The 21,546-nt window shown below is 34.8% G+C and overlaps 2 protein-coding genes across 3 annotated transcripts; one reads left to right on the top strand and one right to left on the bottom strand.

Annotated features, from left to right (window-relative positions):
- Positions 1-572: 572 nt before the first annotated feature.
- On the bottom strand, positions 573-5,338 carry LOC134281479 (coadhesin-like). Of its 2 annotated transcripts, none has more exons than XM_062763939.1 (5): positions 5,111-5,338; positions 4,761-4,904; positions 3,104-3,286; positions 1,635-1,800; positions 573-961 (listed from the first exon to the last, which is right to left on the bottom strand). In XM_062763939.1, the coding sequence occupies exons 1-5, from the start codon at positions 5,211-5,213 to the stop codon at positions 781-783; spliced, it is 777 nt and encodes a 258-aa protein (XP_062619923.1). In that variant the 5' UTR covers positions 5,214-5,338; the 3' UTR covers positions 573-780. The 2 variants fall into 2 exon arrangements, with proteins under 2 accessions (XP_062619923.1, XP_062619924.1); XM_062763940.1 differs by having other exon boundaries at positions 3,104-3,274.
- A 4,868-nt stretch (positions 5,339-10,206) lies between these two features.
- On the top strand, positions 10,207-14,249 carry LOC134281478 (uncharacterized). The gene is made up of 7 exons (XM_062763938.1): positions 10,207-10,369; positions 10,501-10,728; positions 11,867-12,009; positions 12,261-12,390; positions 12,696-12,833; positions 13,305-13,496; positions 14,074-14,249. Exons 1-7 carry the CDS (start codon positions 10,324-10,326, stop codon positions 14,238-14,240), a joined length of 1,044 nt encoding a protein of 347 aa, XP_062619922.1. The 5' UTR covers positions 10,207-10,323; the 3' UTR covers positions 14,241-14,249.
- The last annotated feature ends 7,297 nt before the right edge of the window (positions 14,250-21,546 follow it).

The raw sequence follows: 21,546 nt of genomic DNA, 5'->3' as shown, positions 1-21,546 counted from the left end.
TACACCGGTGAAATATGAAAGCCCTATTTCTAACTGTTCAAAAGTTATGACCAAGGTTAAAGTTTTTAAAAAGTGGGTAAAACTCTTAGGTCAAGGGGAAAAGGTCAAAAATATTTATTCCAGGACGAAAGCCCTAGCTCCAACTGTTCAAAAGGTCTAGCCAAGGTTAAAGTGTGGTATTTCATTTTTGTAAAAGTTGGTCAAACTCCAAGGCCAAGAGGTCAAATTTGGTGGTACCCATGGAAAGGTCTTATCACAAGGAATACACAAGTGAAATATGAAAGCCATAGTCCCACCCACTCCACAGTTAAGGGCTAGGTTAAAGTTGACAACAGACAGACAGAGAGACAAACAGACAGACAAACAGCCAGGCAGAAAAAACAATATACCCCCCTCCCCCCCGGGATCGAAACTAAATATCCCTATAAATATTGTCTCCTCAAAATTCTTCGCATAGTATAAAATTGTTAAATTTATGCGCCCAGATCGATAGATCGGGGCGTATATTGTTTTTGTCCTATCTATATGTTTGTCTGTCTGTCTGTTGTCAACTTTAACCTTCGCCATAACTTTTGAACCGTAAGATATAGAGACTTCATTTCTGGTATGCATACTGCACTAATTAAGTTAATTCAAATGACACCAAGGTCAATGACTTGTGTCTTTGACTGTGACCTATATGCTAAAAATAGCTTTTTGGAACTTTGTTGCCACTGGGCGCATAGTGTTTCACAAACACATCTTGTTGTATTAATAGAGTAGAATAGATTGATTAGGATCTCAGCTCCCGGTGTAGAATGTACTAGAATCAGGAACCAGTCCTTGATTGCATTCATCAGATGTACAGCAAAAGTGACAGGAGAACATGTCACTAACCACAACTTTGCCATACTGAACGCAATAGTCCTGGTCTGAAGTCTGGGATAACCACTGTGTTCTGCAGACAGCCTCATTCACGCACCTGTTGAATTAAATAACAAAATGCTTTTTGTTTATATTTACATATGTATTTAAAATCATTCAAATTCAAATTAAATTTGTTAAATATCGTTTTTAAGATGTATATAAAACTTCACACGCGGCTTGCTCAGTGTTGTTCATGCAGTGATTAACAGCAATGGTCTTCATAAGAAATAAAGTAAACAAGATGTGTTTGTGAAACACTATGCGTCCGGCGGTAACAAAATTTGAAAAACCTATTTTTAGCATATAGGTAACAGTCAAGGACACAAGGTCATTGACCGTGGTGTCATTTGAAAGAACTTAATTAGTAGAGTACGCAAGCCAAATACAAAGTCTCTATCTCTTATGGTTCAAAAGGTATGGCGAAGGTACGAAAAAGCAGTCAAGGTCATAAGGTCATTGACCTTGGTGTCATTTGAAAGAATTTAATTAGTGGAGTACGCATGCATACAAAATATGACGTCTCTATCTCTCATGGTATAAAAGATGTAGTGAAGGTTCAAAAAAGCTATTTTTAGAATATATGTCACAGTCAAGGCCACCAGGTCATTGACATTGGTGTCATTTGAAAGAGCTTTATATTGGAAGTTTGCATAAGTAAAATAAGTTGCGATTGAATGTAGTATCTTTCTGTCATAAACTGACATCTCACTGAAACACAGAGTACTGACCTTTTGAAAACTTGTTCCTTTCCGGAGCCGTCAGAGATTATGTCCGTCATACAGAAAGCTTTTCCTGCCTCACACGTAACCTCTGGTCCAATGTATATGCTGCGAATGTCGCAAGATATTCCATTCTCATAATCACCACAGACCTTGCAAGTTCTCTCGCTTAAACCTGATCAAATTGTAAAGTATTAGATCTTTTATTGTTTCAAGAGTTATGTGATTACTGTCAAATATGTAGTTTTCATTTCTTTTTTGTAATATTGACCATTTAATTACGTAAAAAACAAGAGGCCCGTGGGCCACATCGCTCACCTGAGAAGCTTTGACCATTCTGTTCTTTACGAGATTTCACCCTTGTTATACATAATACATCCCCACCCTACCCCACTGATCATAATTTAGACATTTTGAAATCTACACTACCCCATGATCCTTCCACGGGCACATATGTTTCAGCTTTTTTGGCCCAGTGGTTCCTGAGAAGAAGATTTTCAAAGATTTTTCCTATATATTTCTATGTAAAACTTTGATTCCCTATAATGGCCCCGCCCTTCCCCCGGGGGTCATGATTCCTACAATTTAGAATTTACACTACCCCAGAATGTTTCCATATAAGCTTCACTTTTTCTGGCCCAGTGGTTCTTGAGAAGAAAATTTTCAAAGATTTTTCCTATATATTTCTATATAAAAATTTGATTCCCCATTGTGGCCCCGCCCTTCCCCCGGGTGTCATTATTTGAACAATTTAGAATCTACATTATACCAGGATGCTTCCACATAAGTTTCAGCTTTTCTGGCCCAGTGGTTCTTGAGAAGAAGATTTTCAAAGATTTTTCCTATATATTTCTATGTAAAACTTTGATTCCCCATTGTGGCCCCGCCCTTCCCCCGGGGGTCATGATTTGAACAATTTAGAATCTACACTATACCAGGATGCTTCCATATAAGTTTCAGCTTTTCTGGCCCAGTGGTTCTTGAGAAGAAGATTTTCAAAGAATTTTCCTATATATTTCTATATAAAACTTTGATTCCCCATTGTGGCCCCGCCCTTCCCCCGGGGGTCATGATTTGACCAATTTAGAATCTACACTACCCCAGGATGCTTCCACATAAGTTTCAGCTTTACTGGCTCAGTGGTTCTTGAGAAGAAGATTTTTTAATGACCCCATCCTATTTTTGTCTTTTCTTGATTATCTCCCCTTGTGAGGGGATATGTCCCTTCATTTTAACAATTTAAATTCCCCTTTACCCAAGGATGCTTTGTACCAAGTTTGGTCAAAATTGGCCCAGTGGTTCTTGAGAAGAAGTCGAAAATGTGAAAAGTTTACAGACGGACAGACAGACGGACAGACGGACGGACGACGGACAAAATGTGATCAGAAAAGCTCACTTGAGCCTTCGGCTCAGGTGAGCTAAAAATCACGGAAATAGTTCATCATCCAAAAGTAAAGCAAACCCTATCTTTATATTACCTGAGGTTGGGGATATCGTGGTATTTGGAAACATCGTAGTTGTCCCTATTGATGGTGCTCTTGTAGAAGACACTATTCCCACTTGAGTGGCAGCGGAAGTATTTGTAGAAAGACGTGAAGTCGTACTTGAGACAGGGGGTGATGAGGTTGGTGCCTTTGTTGAACTGTGTGCTGTATGATGTACTGAAGTTATAGTAACCATTTGAAAAAGATGGACGTTACAGTACTAGCAGACATAAATTAAAGTCATCATGACGCACACAGGAAAAAAACTAAGTGCACTTTGTCAAATATATCTACATGCATATGATCTTTAAGGAATCATGTACTAAACCCCTTACTGACACTCTGTGTGTGTACTAATGCTTATCGTTTTTGTTTGTTTTTTTGTGCGTATGGAATCAAAATCTCCAAAAGAACATTAATGACAAATACACAACTTTAAAAATCGCCAATGAAACATAATGTAATTATGATACAAGTAAAATAAATTCCCTGTTGATGTGAGAATGTATAATTCCAAAAACTTCAAATGCTTATATGTCTCTGTTTTATAAACGGAATTCAATAAATTGGTCAGTTTCAAATTGAATACGTGAGCATATTGATAGTTCTTTTTTCCAATTTTTAGTCAATGATGTTGTATAGGTCTGCAATGTTCATAAACCATCAAATTAATTGAATATCAAATATTTGAAGATTCCTCCTTATTGTTTATGGAATAGTATTGAAGATTTTTTTTTCATTCAAAATAGATTTTAAAGAACATATCCATCCTCCAGCTACACTTTAACCATAAAACTCTCTCCCTGAATCAAAATCATGGTATCTTTAATTCAATATTAGGCAATATCGATCGGATTTATTATATTTTTCAACCATTATATATTACTACATGTACATTGTAACATAATGTTTTGACTGTCTTTTGTTTGACTTCCTATTCGAGGTTTTTTTTTTTATTTATATAGAGACGAGCTTAAGTGCCACGAAGTTTGATTTGGCAATTAGCAATTAGAAATGAGGGATCTTTGTCAAGGCTTATGAAACCTCGAATTTTAGGATTCATCCAAAAGACCTTTGACTTAACTTCTAGTGGCTGATGCTTCGCAAAGAACAGTCACTTCCTATGTTAAATGTCTTCGGCTTTAACGCTTAACGCGAATCGAACTTGGGACCTCCCACTCACTGAAACGATCGTCCTACCACTAGGCTATCGCGACCGGTTCTTAATTGAATTTTAGAGTGTATTTTTAAGGAAATTATACAGAATGGCTGTGCATTTTTATACGTTTTATTCAACGCTTTGTCTTGGATTGTAATATTGTGATAAAAGTAAATTAAAGTCAATGTTTTTATCACTAATTTGGTGACAGAGTATCCTTGAAATCATTTTTCATCGTCTCACAGTGACCATGTGTACTTGTTTTAGAGAAGTTGTTAACGTTATCCACCAGTTTGTAGTTGTTGTTGTTGGTGCCGCAGTTGTCATTGTTGAGCTGCTAGGGATGGTTGTCGATGCTGAAAATTTCATTATATAACCTGCAGCCATAGGCTTTATTGCAATAAATTCTCTCTAGGTAGCATTGAAATGTTTTTGGGATTGTTTCTGGGTGATTATCTAAGAAAAACGAAAAGTATCTGTAAATAAACTCACCAGGACAGTGTTGAGAATTGCATGTTGAAGACTGCAAGGAGTCTCCTACGCATGACCCGATGCGGCAGGCCCTATATCTCATGTGAACACCACCGCCGCACGTCTTGTCACAGGCCGAGAAAGCTCCCCACGGGCCCCAGTCACCTTAAAGTATAAAACAATCAAGTTAAAGTATTCTAAATATATTTTTTTTCAAGAATCTGAACAATATGTTACATAGCTAAGTATACATAGTTACATATGTATATACGCAAATCTACATTACTATAATATAAATATATCATATCACTTCAATACATGTATAGGATCATAACGTTTGTGTTGATTATTAAAGACAAATATTGGAATACCTGCAGAGGAGGAGGTGGTTGTAGACTCGGAACAATTGACCGTGCAATATTGGGTTTCCTTGCCATACATCGGACACTCGGTTGAAAAACGCATAAATCCCATAGCCCAGTGGTGACAGCCTCGTGTTCGATACTGAGAACCCGGCAATCCACATATATATCCGGTGCAGGAACTCCAAGAACCCCATGGTTCGAATACGGTCTGTGCTTTAACAAATGTCTCGATGGGATCAACTAAAAGTCAAAACATCATATATTTTTTTTAAGTTCTTTGATTTGCAAACAATTTGCTGCACAATTTAAAAGTATAAGCACTAGGATCGATGAATTTGTTTCAATTGCATGCATTTGGGTATATGATACACAATGAAAAAATAACGACATTTGACATTTGCAAAATGAAATTCAGTTCTAAATTAATGTTATGATTTGTAACAAAATAAAGCTTTTCATTTTTATATATAAAATCATAATCAATCTTATACTTGTATTCAATCGTATGGCAAGCCCTTTTGCTATTTATTCAGAAATTAAATAAAATTTGTCTTAAAATAACAGATATATCTCTCTAACTAGGAAAGATATCTCTTTCAACTATGTTATAATATGGCAAGCCCTTTTGCTTTTTATTCGGAAAATAAAATTTATCGTAAAAGTACAGAGATATCTCTCATTTTAGAGAGATATCTCTTAAAAATAGTGATATCTTCCAAGTTAAAGAGATATATCTCATTTTTAAGAGAATCTCTATGAGAAAGAGATATTTCTTAAAATAAGAGAGATATATCTTTTTATAAAAGAGATATCTCTTCCACTTGAACAGATATCTCTTTCTCCTTGAGCTTGAGAGATATCTTTTACGTGAAAAGAGATATTTCTGAAGGTTAAAGAGATATCTCTTTCACCTAGAGAGATATCTCTTACTTTTGGGATATCTTTCAAAGTTAAAGAGATATCTCTCAAAGTAAATGAGATATCTCTCTTAGTTTATCTTAAGAGATATCTCTTAGAGTGAAAGAGATATCTTTCAAAAGTGTCTAAAAGAAATATCTCTCAAGCAAAAAGAGATATCTCTTTATTGCAAAGAGATATCTCTCTTCATTATTTTATTTAAATTCCATTTGAAATGACTTCTGTCGCCCGCGTGGCGCAGTGGTTAGAGCGTCTGCTCTAGATAGAGTTCGCGAAGTAAGGAGTCAATCCTTACGTCGCGGGTTCGAATCCCACGGTGGGACGTGGAGACCGGTCCCTTGGATGAGACCGTATAATCCGAGGTCCCGTGTCGCAGTAGGCGCTGGCACGAAAAAGATCCCTACCCGCTCAATGACCCTAAGTGCCGAGTATAGGACAAAATTTGCAGCTTTCCACCGGCAAGTGGTGGCGTCTCCATATGAGTGAAAAATTCTCGAGAGGGACGTTAAACAATATACAATCAAAGAAATGACTTCTCCCTTTACCGGTCTTGTAGAGTAGGCTTTCCCCTTAAATCTTTCCCCACAGAAAACTGGCTCTAGAGTAGAATTCCCCTCCGGAAAACTGGCTATAGAGTAGGATTTCTCCCCAGGAAAACTGGCTCTAGAGTAGGATTTCCCCTATACGATAATCCCACATCGGAGTCAATTTTCCAGGGGGGAATCCTTCTCTGTATAGTAGTTATAGAGTGCGATTTCCCCTAGAGCCAATTTTCCCCCAATAAAATATAATTGCTCTACTTATTTTTTAGGAGGAATGGTTGGCACATTGCTACAAGTGTCACTTCATCAAAATGGTGACCAGATTTATTGAACATACATATACAAAGAATGCAAGTGAAAATTTTAAATCTCATTCTTCTCAGCAACTGTCAAACCAATTTTTAGATAAAATAAATCGAATGTAACGGGGGGGGGGGGGGGGGGGGGGGGGGGGGGGGGGGGCTATAGGTTTACTCTTTGTCTGTCCGTCTGTTAAGCTGTCCCTCTGTCTGTCCCAAATGGTTTTTCGCACTTTTTTCTCAATGTTTGAAGATATTGAACTGATTTTTCGTTTTGGATGTATCATGATAAGTTAAAATCGAGTTTGCATTTAATTCCGCTTCAAAGTCTTTTTTATACGGAATTACGACCTCTTAAATTTTTAAGGATTTTCCAAAATGTTTATTTTTTCCACAAATGAATGGAGATATTGAGCTAATTTTTGCTATGAAAACATCGATTCTGAGGATATTTACATATGCTTTTCTTTAAAAAAAAAACTAAATATTTGGGTTGACATTCTATGATTAGAATTTTATGTTTAGAAATTCTTACTAGACAAGTAGAAAAACATTGACCATTTAAAAATCAGTTTGTCACAAAAAATATTGCAGCTGTGGTTTTGTTGACTATAAAAAGGGGGAAATCTTACTCTGAGAAAGAAAGAGGGGGAGATTTGGCTCTGGTGGGAGTTTTCCCCTCGGGGGAAAATCCTACTCTAGAGTACGATTTCCGGGGGGGGGGGGGGGAAAGCTGGCTAGGGGGGAAATCCTACTTTACAACACCGGAAGTATAAGCTTTTTATTCACGGAAGTACATGTATATTAAAGTATATTTAAATCATGTAAATTGCGAAATATTCATGATATTCCACATGATAGCTCTACTAAACATGACAAGTTATTCAGTGTTGTCTGGATTACAAATCGGTAATATTATATAGTTGATTTTTTCGTAAGCTGAGAAAATTCGGTCCATCGCTTAAAAAGAGAAATCTCTGTCGCTTATAGAGATATCTCTCTAGCTTATAAAGATATCCCTCTAAGTAAAACAAATATCTCTCTAAGTAAAAGAGATATATACCATTTTTAAGAGATTTCTCTCTAAGGATATAAACAATAAAGATATCTCTATTGGTCAAAGAGATATTTCTATCAGCTATCAGCTGTGCTAGAGAGAAATCTCTCTTATTGAAAGAGTTTTTTTACGAATAAATAGTAAAAGGGCTTGCCATATTGTTAATTCTTTTACTTTAAGAGATATCTCTCTCGCTGAAAGAGATATCTCTCTAGCTTGTAAAGATATCTCTTTAAGTTAAAGAGAGATATCTCTTTTGTTTAAAGAGATATCTCTCTAAGCTATAGTGATATCTCTATTAGTCAGAGCAAGATATCTCTATAAGCTAAAGAGATATCTCTCTATGGTAGACAGATATCTTTCTTATTGAAAGAATTTTTTTTATTTCACAAATAAAAAGTAAAAGGGATTGCCATACTATCGTGAGAGATCATGGTAACGTTTTATATATAAACCCTTTTTCAGACCTCATGCTTTTGAAACTTTCACCCAACAAATTAAAAATGTTTAAAGTTGGAGACAAAGATATGTGAAATCTGAGTTTTGCTAGGCCTCAAATACTGTGGATGGGAGAAATGTTAATCTATCACGAAAGTTATAATTCAAAAATATACTTACAAAGAAATCTCTTCTCTGCAAAAAGATTAAAATGACCAATTAAGGTTCATCGATTCTCTGATAAGAGAGATAACTCTTAAGTACATAAATTTGCCAAGTTGAAGTTTCTTTTTTGTCCAAATTTGCCCCGCAAGTTATGCTATAATTGTTTACATTAATTTTATTTGTAAACCACGTTTCTTTTGGAAAATCACTTGAGTTAAAGCAGCATTTCATATGAGTGATCAGAGGGTTTATGAACCCTAAATGAGCCTTGGGGGGTAATATCTAGGTCAATAAATTGGATAACATTGGATTAAATATTACATGCAGGTATAGTTTTAAGGCATTGTCATTGAAGATACATGAGGAAAATTTGTTTACATCTGGTCACTTGAAACTTCTGTGTCGCAGACTTTACTTACCGGCCAAACTCAATGAGGAAAGACAGAGTAAAAGGATCGAGATCGTAGAGTGAATAGCCATGTTTTCTAAAGCAGGTTTCACTGCGAACGTGAATATGTTATCAGCAGGAATATATATCAGGACTTTATGTATGCCCTGTCTGTGACTTAGTGTAGTTGTACCAATCATACACTCTGTCCTTTTGTCATTGCATGCGCAGTTTTAGAATTATTTCAATCTTTATTCAAAACTATCTTTGAATATCAATATCTGGTTATACACTATAAAATTCACAAATTCAAAATGACCGTGTTGGTCTTTATCTAGAAAAAGGTTGGGTCATGTTTTAATGAATAAAATGATTAAGATTCACCGCATAGTTTTTAAATTTTTATTCAAAGTGGCACAAAAATGGAATTTTAAGTGAAAAATATTTGTATAGAATAATAAGGATGGTTTCAGAAGGGTAGAATTTGAACGTCACAGAAGGTTTACAATTTCTTTATATTCTAGAAATTTATTATTTGCATCATTTATCATGAAATAAGGTCAAAAAATATACATCAGTATACCAATCCAGGCATCCATTTTTTGTTTGCATCATCTGTCCTTAAGCAGTGTTTAAAATAATCCAAGGAGAGTAAGAATTGATGTAAAATTTTACCAAATATTCTGTCAATTTCTTCATTTAATGATGGATATTGACATACAATGTATTTTGCTAACTTAAATTATGACATATACCTTGGTTTTAACTGTTTTCAATTTCATTTTTTCTGTTTACAGTCATTACACCCAGTTTGATTACCAGAACGAGTTGATTTTTTAAAGAAAGGAGGTGAGATTCAAAGAAAAAAACATAGTTGAAGACACAGAAAAACACTTGGTCTTGGAGGAAAATTTTCTATACTGTCATGCAGTTTTGAAACAGACCGGTTGATAGTAACTACAAAACATTGTCATGTTATTTTCTGCAATTACTGCCAAACAGTACATCAAAATTACACGACAAAATAAATGATTTAATGACCTTCACTTCTGAAGCAAAACTTTATTGCAAATCAAGATTGCTCAAGTCTTGTACATGTTGTAGAAAGTTTTTTTCCTGCTTACAACTTTCACCAATGCAGTGAAGAATAAAAAAAAACTCAATGAAATTTGAATAAACCTTTTTATTTCGTGCCTTTATGAACGATCAGAAGAAAAAAACGACACTGTCACGTCGTAACAGTCGATTTTTAGTAAGGCGGTCATTATAACCACTACTTGAATAAACCAGTAGTACTCTTTGCTTCTTTACATTTCTACTGTAAGTTAAGTACGTTTTCCCTAATTAGTGAAGTATTTATCGATAGGTTTCCGGCTTAATGTTAATGTTTAAGTTTACCATGGATTGAAAAGATGGAGATCTTGACATTTCTTGTCGCTTTGATATGTATCTTAAAAGGTAAATATACTATAAGACAAATAAATATTTAAATATTTATATACATTATTCTATCTCCTTTTACCCTTGTATGACATTGTTTTTTTCCCCAATATATCCATATATCAGTTATTTTTTTCTTTATATTTCAGTAAATGCACAATATGAAGTTTTCACTAACCAATTTACTTGGGTAATAGCAAAATCGAAATGTGAAGACAAGAAAGGAAATTTAGCAATATTTCGAGCTTCCTCGAGAACGATAAATATCACACAAATAGACGCCAGTCTGGAACCAGACACAATGTATTGGATTGGTGGCCGTCTTCATGATAATGGATGGAACTTTTATGACAATAGGTGCACAGAGAACTCAGCAGGTACTCACATATCTAGTATTTTGGAAATTATGATAGCATTGATAAATCAAGGATCAATCGGTTGGTCATTTTGAGTATTATTCACACTAAGATTTAAAAAAAAAATTAAAAAGACGACTCATAACAGCTAAATATGCATTTTATCATTTCAATTCATAAAAAATCTGAAAGCTAAGAATAAGTGTTCATAAATATGTTCAAAAACGATTTTTGGAAGAATGTTTTAGTAAATAAAAAAGTGAGTGCGTTAAAATTTTGGGCCCCTACTAGCTTCTTGCCTGAAAATGCAAAATTCTGAAAGTTTATTGATTATCCAAAAAAACCCACCAAAAATCATATTTCGAAGGATCATTTACCCACTAAATTGTACGGGGCTGTGACTAAAGATTTAACAGAAAAGGAAGTTTTTGTCGTTTCCTATTGGTCCTGTGGACCATGTTTCATACGGTGTAAGAATTTAAACTTTTATTCCTAGGTGTTACTTGGGTTTTTAAAAAAAATAAGCGTTTTCTTTCATTTTTGAAATCTCAGATTGTTAAATACAGTAGATTAATAATCTCGTATTAATTGGTGGTGACATGTACATGAAGATGGGCGATAAAGTTTTTGATTTTTAAACTTTTTTATGCAGATGGACAACTAGGTCTCAAATGTCAAAGCAAACATATCGCTTCCAAAAACCCCTCTAAAATTTTATCCTGTAGCAAAATCAATTTTGTAATATGATAAAAGATATCCTGTAGATGCTTACTAAAGTTTATAAATTTTGATTCTCATCCAGAGATCTAATTCGAAGCCAAAAACATTTTTTTTCGACAAGTGTCCTTCTTCTTATAACTTTTCTCAGATCTATTAATGAATGGTGAAAATGATATAGAGACTCGTCCTTCCAAAACAATTAAAATTTACTTTTTTGACCCTCTTAAACTTCTTTCATATATTTTTATGTTTATTAACCGCATGCATGTTTTTGTTTTGTGGAGATTTTATCAAAAATTTACTACTTTACCAAATTCATCATATCAAAAATAGTATAATTATTATCAACTTGATGCTGGAAATAAACTTTTATGGAAAATGTTTACACAGAAGCAAAACACTTCCACCTAGATATTGTTGGTATTTTCTTCATTTTCAGAGAATGAAGTACCTTCAAAGGAAGTAATAATCTACAAAGGTTGCTTTCGTTCTTCCCTTATCAAAGGAGGATTTCAACTTAAGAATGTCAACACTAGAAATTGCTTCCAGAAATGTGGATGGAAGGGAACCATTGGTTTATATGTGAGATTTTTTTTTACCAACGAAATCAGGAAATGTTACAACAGTAATATGTCGAAGAGTCCTTTCGGGCACTTCCGGTTCTTAATTTAAGATTTTCGAAGAAGTGTACATGTATTTTATTTTATGGTTTTTAATTATAACTACTACTTCTTTATTAATTCTTTAACATAAATAATGATACAATTTATTACAAAAAAAAAATAAATAATGCATGTATACGTCATATTACAATTTCCAAGTCTTTTTTGTAGAGTACGATGTGTCTGTGTGAACACCATTTACACCAGTTGACAAGACTGTCAAATGATGAATGTAACATAAAATGTACTCACTGTAAGAGTGACACTTGTGGTGGAATAAAGGGAGTGTCCGTCTACAGTTGTAAGTGAAATGCTTAAAGTTGGGGATTTTTTTAGCATTAATTTCTTAACAAACTACCGTAGTCTTTAAAATAGAACCAATTGGAGTTGGTCTTTATCCCTTCTGTTTTAAAACAAATTAAGGTAGAAAGCTAGAAATCTATTAGTTGGAAAAGGATTGGGATTTACTTTCAAACATTCTGATAAAACTTCAACAAATTCAGCCACTACCTATCCAAAATAAAATTTGTCAACAAGCAATTTTGGCTTCAGCCAGTCGATCATGTAAATTGATCTTTAATTTACTTTGGTTTACAATATTTTTAGATAAAAAGAGTCTAATTCACAACATAACCGATGATACAACAGGGGAAATGTGTGCTTACGTACAGATAGATCAGTCCGGAACCAGAACAATGTATCCCGCAGATTGTTTTACTCACATGAAGTATATATGTCGATTTGGTAATGGTTTGACTTTTCTATGCTAAATACATATAATATTCTAGCTGATCGTTTTCATGAGTTGTTCAGTGTAAAGATTGTTACAGTTTGTTCCATATGCCCCATTGCATCCGCTTCCACTGAACTTCCCATAATGCAATTCTATTTTATTTCTGAGAACCCTCAGAATTGAACCATTATAGGTCAAGTATCCTCAGATTAGACGAAACCCTTCAACAGTGTTCAAATATACAATATTAAAAGGATTGTTTCATTTCTTTGTTACTTTGTATTTATCAATTTTAAAATATGTCAAACTCTTTTACGTACGCAAATTGTCCTGCACACTTAAGATAGTGCTTTAATTATAAACTGAGACCATAAAGGGAGCCTTTCATATCTACACTGTTATAATTTGTCATCTCATCTGTATTATAATTTTCTTCTCTTATCAAGTTTATATCTACTCACATTTAACTTATACATTTGTAGACGGTGGTTTATACTGCGGCCAAACAACACACTGTTTCCGGCCCTCGTTCACCGCTGACATTTGGTCCAAGGCCCGGCATAATTGTAGGGCTATAAATGGAACCCTAGCCTCTACAAGCATTGATGGTGATCTACCGTCTGGGAAGTTCTGGGTGGCCATTAAAAAGGATGTCACGTGGAGATGGCTTGATGGTAAGATATCTGAAATAAATTTGATACTATAGTAATTAGTGTCAGAAGAAATTCCTTTTTTGGAATTAATTCTAAAGTAATTTGGTTAGTTGAATTCTCTTTACAGTTCAGTCTTTTTATTACGTTACCTGAATTCTGGATGTCACATTTGAAACCACTATGAATATTAATCAAAAATAGGTTTTGGACTTTTGTATTGATGCTCAATGTTTCATCTTAAAAAAAGGTAGTCAGTTGTGCAGAAAAAGTAAAGAACACAAAAAACCTAATTTGCTAGATCTCCCTACTCTCCCGAGAAACATTCCCTTTCATGATATCAGTCAGAATCTCAAGAGAAGAATGGATCAAGAATAATTTCTTTCATCAAATGACATTAAAGATGGATATATAGTAGCTCTAAGAATAAAAAATATGCATGCTGTATTTCATATTAATTCTTCTAACAAAGGATTATTATAATGACTATTTATATCTTAACAGATACATTATATAGATGAAAAATAAATATTTCCAGTTGCTGTGGTGTTGTTTACATGAAATAAAAAATTAAAAGTTTCTTGTCTTTTTTCTTGTAAAGATAACACGATTTCCTCCTCCCAGCTCTCAACGTGGACAATCTCAGGCGGATCTGTCAGCAGATCAAGGGGGAACTGTTTGGCCCTCCGCGTTTCAACCTCAGATCTTGCTGAATTAACAACCGCTGATTGTGATAGGAAACTAAGTTTTGTTTGCCAATATGGTTAGTGAAATTATATTGGTAATTAGCTGCAGAACTGTAGCTCTCCGAAAAAATATTTTGATAGACCGGAGAGCTACAGTGGCACCCATTGAAAAAAACTGTATATATTTACTGCGCGCAAAAAAGTGCGCTGTTTCTTGATTTATTTTTCCATTTTTTTTAAATGTCATATCAAAATATTACTAACATGTTCTAAAATATTATTTCACTGTTTCCACAAAAACATTCCTTATAATTGTTGTTAATAGCCCTTCAGCCCCTTCTGGCCTTGAAATTGAGATCATATAAAAGTCGTCTATTTATGCTGCAATTTTGGTTTGCAAGATAATTTGGTCTCACGCACTTCGTGCAAATGTCAAATATAAGCGAACTTCATAGAGGAGGAAGGAATTTTAATGAATCTTTTTCACTTTTGAGGTAAGAATTAATCCAGAACTAAGCTCAACTTTTCGTGCTTAATAAATGTACAGTTTTTACAATGGGTGGCGCTGTAGATCTGCGGTCTGTCAAAATTTTTTCGGAGAGCTACAGTTCTGCAGCTACTTTTAGATACAGGTCTGTTAGTGTAGATTTGAAAGAGATGCAACACCAAGCATTAGAAATAAGTTCAATTTACTTAGCTCCATTTTTGAAAGTGTGTGTGTATGGGGGGGGGGGGGGGGGGGGGGAGAAAAACAATTTAACTTACCTGATAAAAACCTGACAACAGTTTGACCAAACCAAACAAACAACCCCCACCACCCCAAAAAAAAAAATAATTTTTCCAAACTCGAAAATACTATTTTGTGGGTAGGATTCAAACTTCTTTCAGTACCATTTATAACTCAAACACTGTCCTTAAACTTATGAAGCATTTGAATCAAAACGCCCTCTACTCTTTTTTGAATGTGTGCAAGATATTTGGTCCCAACAAACAAACAAACACTCTTTATAGTCGATGTTACCATCAGCAGGCACTAGATTGTCATTTTTCTTTCTCTGATTAAAACAAGCATTTGCTTTTCTCTTTTGGGTATGAATGGTTCTTCTCGGACACAATAATTAATTTCTATAGAATTCTGTGCTTATCTTTTCTATCAAATGTATCTATCTTTATATTCCGTAATTTTAAATTTCATTTCAAGTAATTTCTCTATAAAAGTAAGTATGTCTGAATACTTTACATTTTGTTTGTTTTTACGTTCGATAATTTTTCACTCATATTGAGACACTACCACTTGCCGATGGAGCTAGCTACATGTAGGTCTATAAATTTTTACCTATACACAGCACTCAGAACCATTGAGCAGTGAGGGGTCGTTTTGTGCCAGCATCTACTGCGAAATTGGATTTCGGTTTATAATGGTCTCATCAGAAGAGTTCATCTCCAAATGCATCCCACAGGATTCGAACGTGCGACGCAAGGATCAATCTCTAGAGCAAACTATTTTAACAACTGCGCCACGCGAGTGACACTTAATTTTCGTGATTTTGATTTGATTCAAATGTAATTAAAAATCAGACATAGTTTAACGAGCTACTACAAGAAAAAAACATGAGGAACGATATGTTTTCACACATCGATCATTGGGATTATTATACCATTGTGTCTGCATAAACATGTATTCATTCATTTTAATTGTTTTATTAATTATTAATTAAAGCCACGCACATTTTTCAAGTTCAGTTCTAGTGTTGAACACTTGACAAACTAAATGCTGATAAATTCATGAAATTAAAAATTAATGTCATTTGAAATCGTGATATCGGATATCAAAAAAATTGAATAACATTTAAATGCTATTATTTTTTCCCTTTACCAACGTAAAAAAATGAGTTGCACGTATCTGGTATGACAAAACTTTTTCCAGTCTTACAGATCATTTTACTTGTCAGAACAAATAAATGTCTGACAGTGATTATTTTTCCGTAGTATTTTTTAAACGAAACGTTGTTCTGTCTCTTCATTGCTGAAACAAATTGAAAGAAGTTGTGTAAAACCCTAGCGTTCCTTTTGACATTACATGTTTTTCGCAGCTTCTTACTCTGAAAGCAGACAAAAGCTCTATTTTAAATAATTCCGACCCTTTCCAAAGATTTTCCTAAATCTTCTCATTCCTTTTAATGATATGGCCATCGAACCACTTGGGATATAAAGGAGAGAATGAACTAAACTTACGTATCAAAAAGTTTACTATTCAGAATAAACTCTTAACAGCACTGGAGCGTAGTGGAATCAGCCGAGGATTGTCGATTGATAAATGACAGAAAACTGGGACTATTTTTTCATCCGGAAATCAAATTTAAGAGTCATTTCTCGGAGATATGACAAAAAGATGCTATTCAAATTAAGTTAAATAAAATTCAATTTAATTTACTTTTAATTCATTTATTAAAATTAGATTAATTCAGAAAAATGGGATGGACTATTTCTATTGCGGACGTTTCTGCGAGTTTATATAGACTGGTGCGAGTTTATATTGAATATCACAGGGGAGTAAATTGGTCGACACAGAAGCACCACGACGGCCGCTGTATAATTCATTGTAATATCACTGCGCTAGAAATCGCTTGATGACCATGGGAGATTGAACATAGTTCAACTCCCAAAAAAACTGTTTATTTATTGCGCACAAAAAAGTGCGCTGTTCCATGATTTATTTCTCCATGTTTTTAAAACTGTCATCACAAAATATTACTAACCGTGTATTCCTAACATATTCTTTCACTGTTTCCACAACAATACATTCGTTATTATTGTTTTTAATAGCCCTCCTGGCCCTGAAATTGAGATCATCGAAAATTTCGCCTATTTATACTGCCATTTTGGTTTGTAATATAATTCGGTCAAACGCGCTTCATACAGATGTAAACTGCGAGAGTACTTGATAAAAGAGTAAGGAATTTTTTAAAATATGGCTTTTTTGCAATTGAGGTAAGAATTTGGAAGAATTTATCCAGAACCGCGCGCACTTTTTTGTGCGCAATAAATATACAGTTTTTTTTCAATGGTTGGCACTGTAGCTCTCCGGTCTGTCAATATATATATATTGTAAGGACCTGTCAGATGACTATAATTTAACTATGGTGTACTATGCAATAGTTATTGGGTGGGTGGACATTACTTGTAATGATATTTCAACAATGGCTGAGAATGTTAGAATTTGTATTTATTTTTATATGCCATGAATTGGTTACCTTTCATCTTAAATCTGCATGTATTTATTGAGTTAACTGTCATTATCTTAGCAGTTCTACATGTGTGGATAAGCTGTAATACTTTGAATCATCTGCTGCTTGTTTACATTCTGTCTGCCATCTTGGCGCATGTTATGTACATTGTTTTGTATTTTACCTAACTTATTATTCGTGCTATATCACGGGCATAATTATTTGCTCTTTATTATGTTAATTATCATTGTGTGTTCTACTATTCATTTTAGCCATTATTTTTCCTGATTACATGTGTCTACAACTTGCACTATATTTTTATCCATCCGCGATATTATCTACATACTCAGCAAGTTTATTTATGTGAAATTTATCAGTTTCAGAGATAAATTGCTTACTTATAATAGACACATCTTTTGTAATCCATATTTATTGGTTATTTTGTCATTTCACATTTTAATTCCGTTTTATAGTTATTATTCTCATTGTACGGCAGCCTTGTTTGGCACTGCTTGGCAGATCTCTGTTTGTACGGTACCGTACAGTGCGGTGATTGGTGGAACGTCGCCGTACAGCATTTTTATTGGTTGAATCTAGTCATGTGACCCTTTTCCGAAGGTTATATATAGGGGCCGATCGCATGATGTGAACAGATAATTTGCCGAGTTGTCAGGCGCGTATATATTTAAAAGAGATAAATCCAAGATCCGCCCATATTTTCACCGTAGCCTTATATAGCATTACCATTGTGATTTCAGGTGAGAAAATGTTTGACAATTATCTCCCAACACACTGGACACCTATTTAATTGTAATTAACTGTGGGGATCATCCTAGTGTATAGTAATTGTAACCCCCCCCTTTTTTTTATAATAGTAGCGGTAGACGCCACCACCAGTTTATTATTGTACCTGTTGAAATGAGAACCGATTTATGATTTATAGATATTGTTGAGACCAAGACGAATCTTATGTTTTCCCTATAATCAGAGGAACAATGATTTTAGTACAGGAATACTACCGGTATTTATTTTGTAGCTTCCCTAACTTAAGCTTGGCCATTCCCAGAGAGCTTACAATATTTTTAGCTCACCTGAGACAAAGGCTCAAGTGAGCTTTTCTGATCACATTTTGTCCGGCGTCCGTCTGTCCGTCTGTCCGTCTGTCTGTCTGTCTGTAAACTTTTCACATTTTCGACTTCTTCTCAAGAACCACAGGGCCAATTTCAACCAAACTTGCCACAAAGTATCCTTGGGTGAAGGGAATTCAAGTTTGTTCAAATGAAGAGCCACGCCCTTATTCAAGGGGAGATAATTGGGAATTAATGAAAATTAAGTGGTATATTTTAAAAACCTTCTTCTCAAGAACCACTGTGCCAGGAAAGATGAAACTTATGGGGAAACATCCTCAGGTAGTGTAGATTCAAGTTTCTTCAAATCATGACCCCCTGGGGTAGGACGGGGCCAAAATGGCCGACCAAAGTTTTACATAGAAATATATAGGAAAATTCTTTAAAAATCTTCTTCTCAAGAATGACAAAGCCATAATTCATCATATTTATATGGGAGTATGCTCATGTAGTGTAGATTCAAGTTTGTTCAAATCATGACCCCCCGGGTAAGGGCGGGGCCAAAATGGCCGACCAAAGTTTTACATAGAAATATATAGGAAAATTCTTTAAAAATCTTCTTCTCAAGAATGACAAAGCCATAGTTCATCATATTTATATGGAAACATGCTCAGGTAGTGTAGATTCAAGTTTGTGCAAATCATGACCCCCGGGGGTAGGGCGGGGCCAAAATGGCCGACCAATGTTTAACATAGAAATATATAGGAAAATTCTTTAAAAATATTCTTCTCAAGAATGACAAAGCCATTATTCATCATATTTATATGGATGTTCTTGAGGTAGTGCTGATTTCAATTTGTTTATATCATGACCCCAGGGGGTAGAGCGGGGCCAAAATGGCCGACCAAAGTTTTACATAGAAATATATAGGAAAATTCTTTAAAAATCTTCTTCTCAAGAATGACAAAGCCATAATTCATCATATATATATGGAAGCATGCTCAGGTAGTGTTGATTCAAGTTTGTTCAAATCATGACCCCCGGGAGTAGGGCGGGGCCAAAATGGCCGACCAAAATTTTACATAGAAATATATAGGAAAATTCTTTAAAAATCTTCTCAAGAATGACAAAGCCATAATTCATCATATTTATATGGAAACATGCTCAGGTAGTGTAGATTCAAGTTTGTTGAAATCATGACCCCCGGGGGTAGGGCGGGGCCAAAATGGCCGACCAAAGTTTTACATAGAGATATATAGGAAAATTCTTTAAAAATCTTCTTCTCAAGAATGACAAAGCCATAATTCATCATATTTATATGGAAACATGCTCAGGTAGTGTAGATTCAAGTTTGTGCAAATCATGACCCCCGGGGGTAGGGCGGGGCCAAAATGGCCGACCAATGTTTTACATAGAAATATATAGGAAAATTCTTTAAAAATCTTCTTCTCAAGAATGACAAAGCCATTATTCATCATATTTATATGGAAGCATGTTCAGGTAGTGTAGATTCAATTTTGTTCAAATCATGACCCCCGGGGGTAGAGCGGGGCCAAAATGGCCGACCAAAATTTTACATAGAAATATATAGGAAAATTCTTTAAAAATCTTCTCAAGAATGACAAAGCCATAATTCATCATATATAAATGGAAGCATGCTCAGGTAGTGTGGATTCAAGTTTGTACAAATCATGACCCCCGGGGGTAAGGCGGGCCAAAATGGCCGACCAAAGTTTTACATAGAGATATATAGGAAAATTCTTTAAAAATCTTCTTCTCAAGAATGACAAAGTTATAATTCATCATATATATATGGAAGCATGTTCAGGTAGTGTAGATTCAAGTTTGTTCAAATCATGACCCCCGGGAGTAGGGCGGGGCCAAAATGGCCGACCAAAGTTTTACATAGAGATATATATGAAAATTCTTTAAAAATCTTCTTCTCAAGAATGACAAAGCCATTATTCATCATATTTATATGGAAGCATGTTCAGCCAGGTAGTGTAGATTCAATTTTGTACAAATCATGACCCCGGGGGTAGGGCGGGGCCAAAATGGCCGACCAAAGTTTTACATAGAAATATATAGGAAAATTCTTTAAAAATCTTCTTCTCAATCATTTTCTAAAAAATAGCAAATCCATGATTGGTCATGGGACTACTTTTGGATTTAAACTTTACAATAAAAAGCCATTTTATACTAGTCCTACCCTTGGTGCTCAGGTGAGCGATGTGGCCCATGGGCCTCTTGTTTCGGAAAGCTACAGTTCTGCAGCTATAAAATTGTGGGAATGTCTCAAAGTTCATTTTAGAACAATTTATATATAACTACGAAAGCCTAGCTAGAAGCGTAATACGACGGGGTATTCGTGCCATATTGACAATGCAGGAAAAAATTAAAAAATCGTTTGTACGATTTTTGAAATCGTTTGTACGATTTTTAAAATCGTTTATACCATTTAAAAAATTGTTTTAATGATTTAAAAAATCGTTTGAACGATTTAGAAAATCGTTTAAATGATTTAGAAAATCGTTTGAACGATTTAGAAAATCGTTTAAATGATTTAGAAAATCGTTTGAACGATTTAGGAATCGTTTGTACGATTTTTAGCTCACCTGAGCTGAAAGCTCAAGTGAGCTTTTCTGATCACATTTTGTCCGGCGTCCGTCTGTCTGTCCGTCTGTCTGTAAACTTTTCACATTTTCGACTTCTTCTCAAGAACCGCTGGGCCAATTTCAACCAAACTTGCCACAAAGTATCCTTGGGTGAAGGGGATTCAAGTTTGTTCAAATGAAGGGCCACGCTCTCATTCAAGGGAAGATAATTGGGAATAAATGAAAAATTGGTGGCATATTTTAAAAATCTTCTTCTCAAGAACCACTGTGCCAGGAAAGATGAAACTTATGGAGAAACATCCTCAGGTAGTGTAGATTCGAATTTGTTCAAATCATGACCCCCGGGGGTAGGACGGGGCCAAAATGGCCGACCAAAGTTTTACATGGAAATATATAGGAAAATTCTTTAAAAATCTTCTTCTCAAGAATGACAAAGCCATAATTCATCATATTTATATGGAAGCATGCTCAGGTAGTGT

The sequence above is a fragment of the Saccostrea cucullata genome, unplaced genomic scaffold, assembly GCF_032062105.1.
Source record: "Saccostrea cucullata isolate Sc308-1 unplaced genomic scaffold, CSIRO_AGI_Scuc_v1 ctg924, whole genome shotgun sequence".
Taxonomy (NCBI): domain Eukaryota; kingdom Metazoa; phylum Mollusca; class Bivalvia; order Ostreida; family Ostreidae; genus Saccostrea; species Saccostrea cuccullata.
This window is presented reverse-complemented; position numbering and strand designations above follow the sequence as displayed.

Excerpts from the sequence above, each read along its gene's own strand:
- LOC134281478 (XM_062763938.1), top strand. The coding sequence starts at position 10,324 with ATGGAGATCTTGACATTTCTTGTCGCTTTGATATGTATCTTAAAAG. Across the intron at positions 10,370-10,500 it reads TTTGATATGTATCTTAAAAG|TAAATGCACAATATGAAGTT; the intron begins GTAAATATACTA and ends TTTATATTTCAG. Across the intron at positions 12,010-12,260 it reads AGGGAACCATTGGTTTATAT|AGTACGATGTGTCTGTGTGA; the intron begins GTGAGATTTTTT and ends TCTTTTTTGTAG.
- LOC134281479 (XM_062763939.1), bottom strand. The coding sequence starts at position 5,213 with ATGGGATTTATGCGTTTTTCAACCGAGTGTCCGATGTATGGCAAGGAA. Across the intron at positions 4,905-5,110 it reads AACCACCTCCTCCTCTGCAG|GTGACTGGGGCCCGTGGGGA; the intron begins GTATTCCAATAT and ends TTATACTTTAAG. Across the intron at positions 1,801-3,103 it reads CACGATATCCCCAACCTCAG|GTTTAAGCGAGAGAACTTGC; the intron begins GTAATATAAAGA and ends CAATTTGATCAG.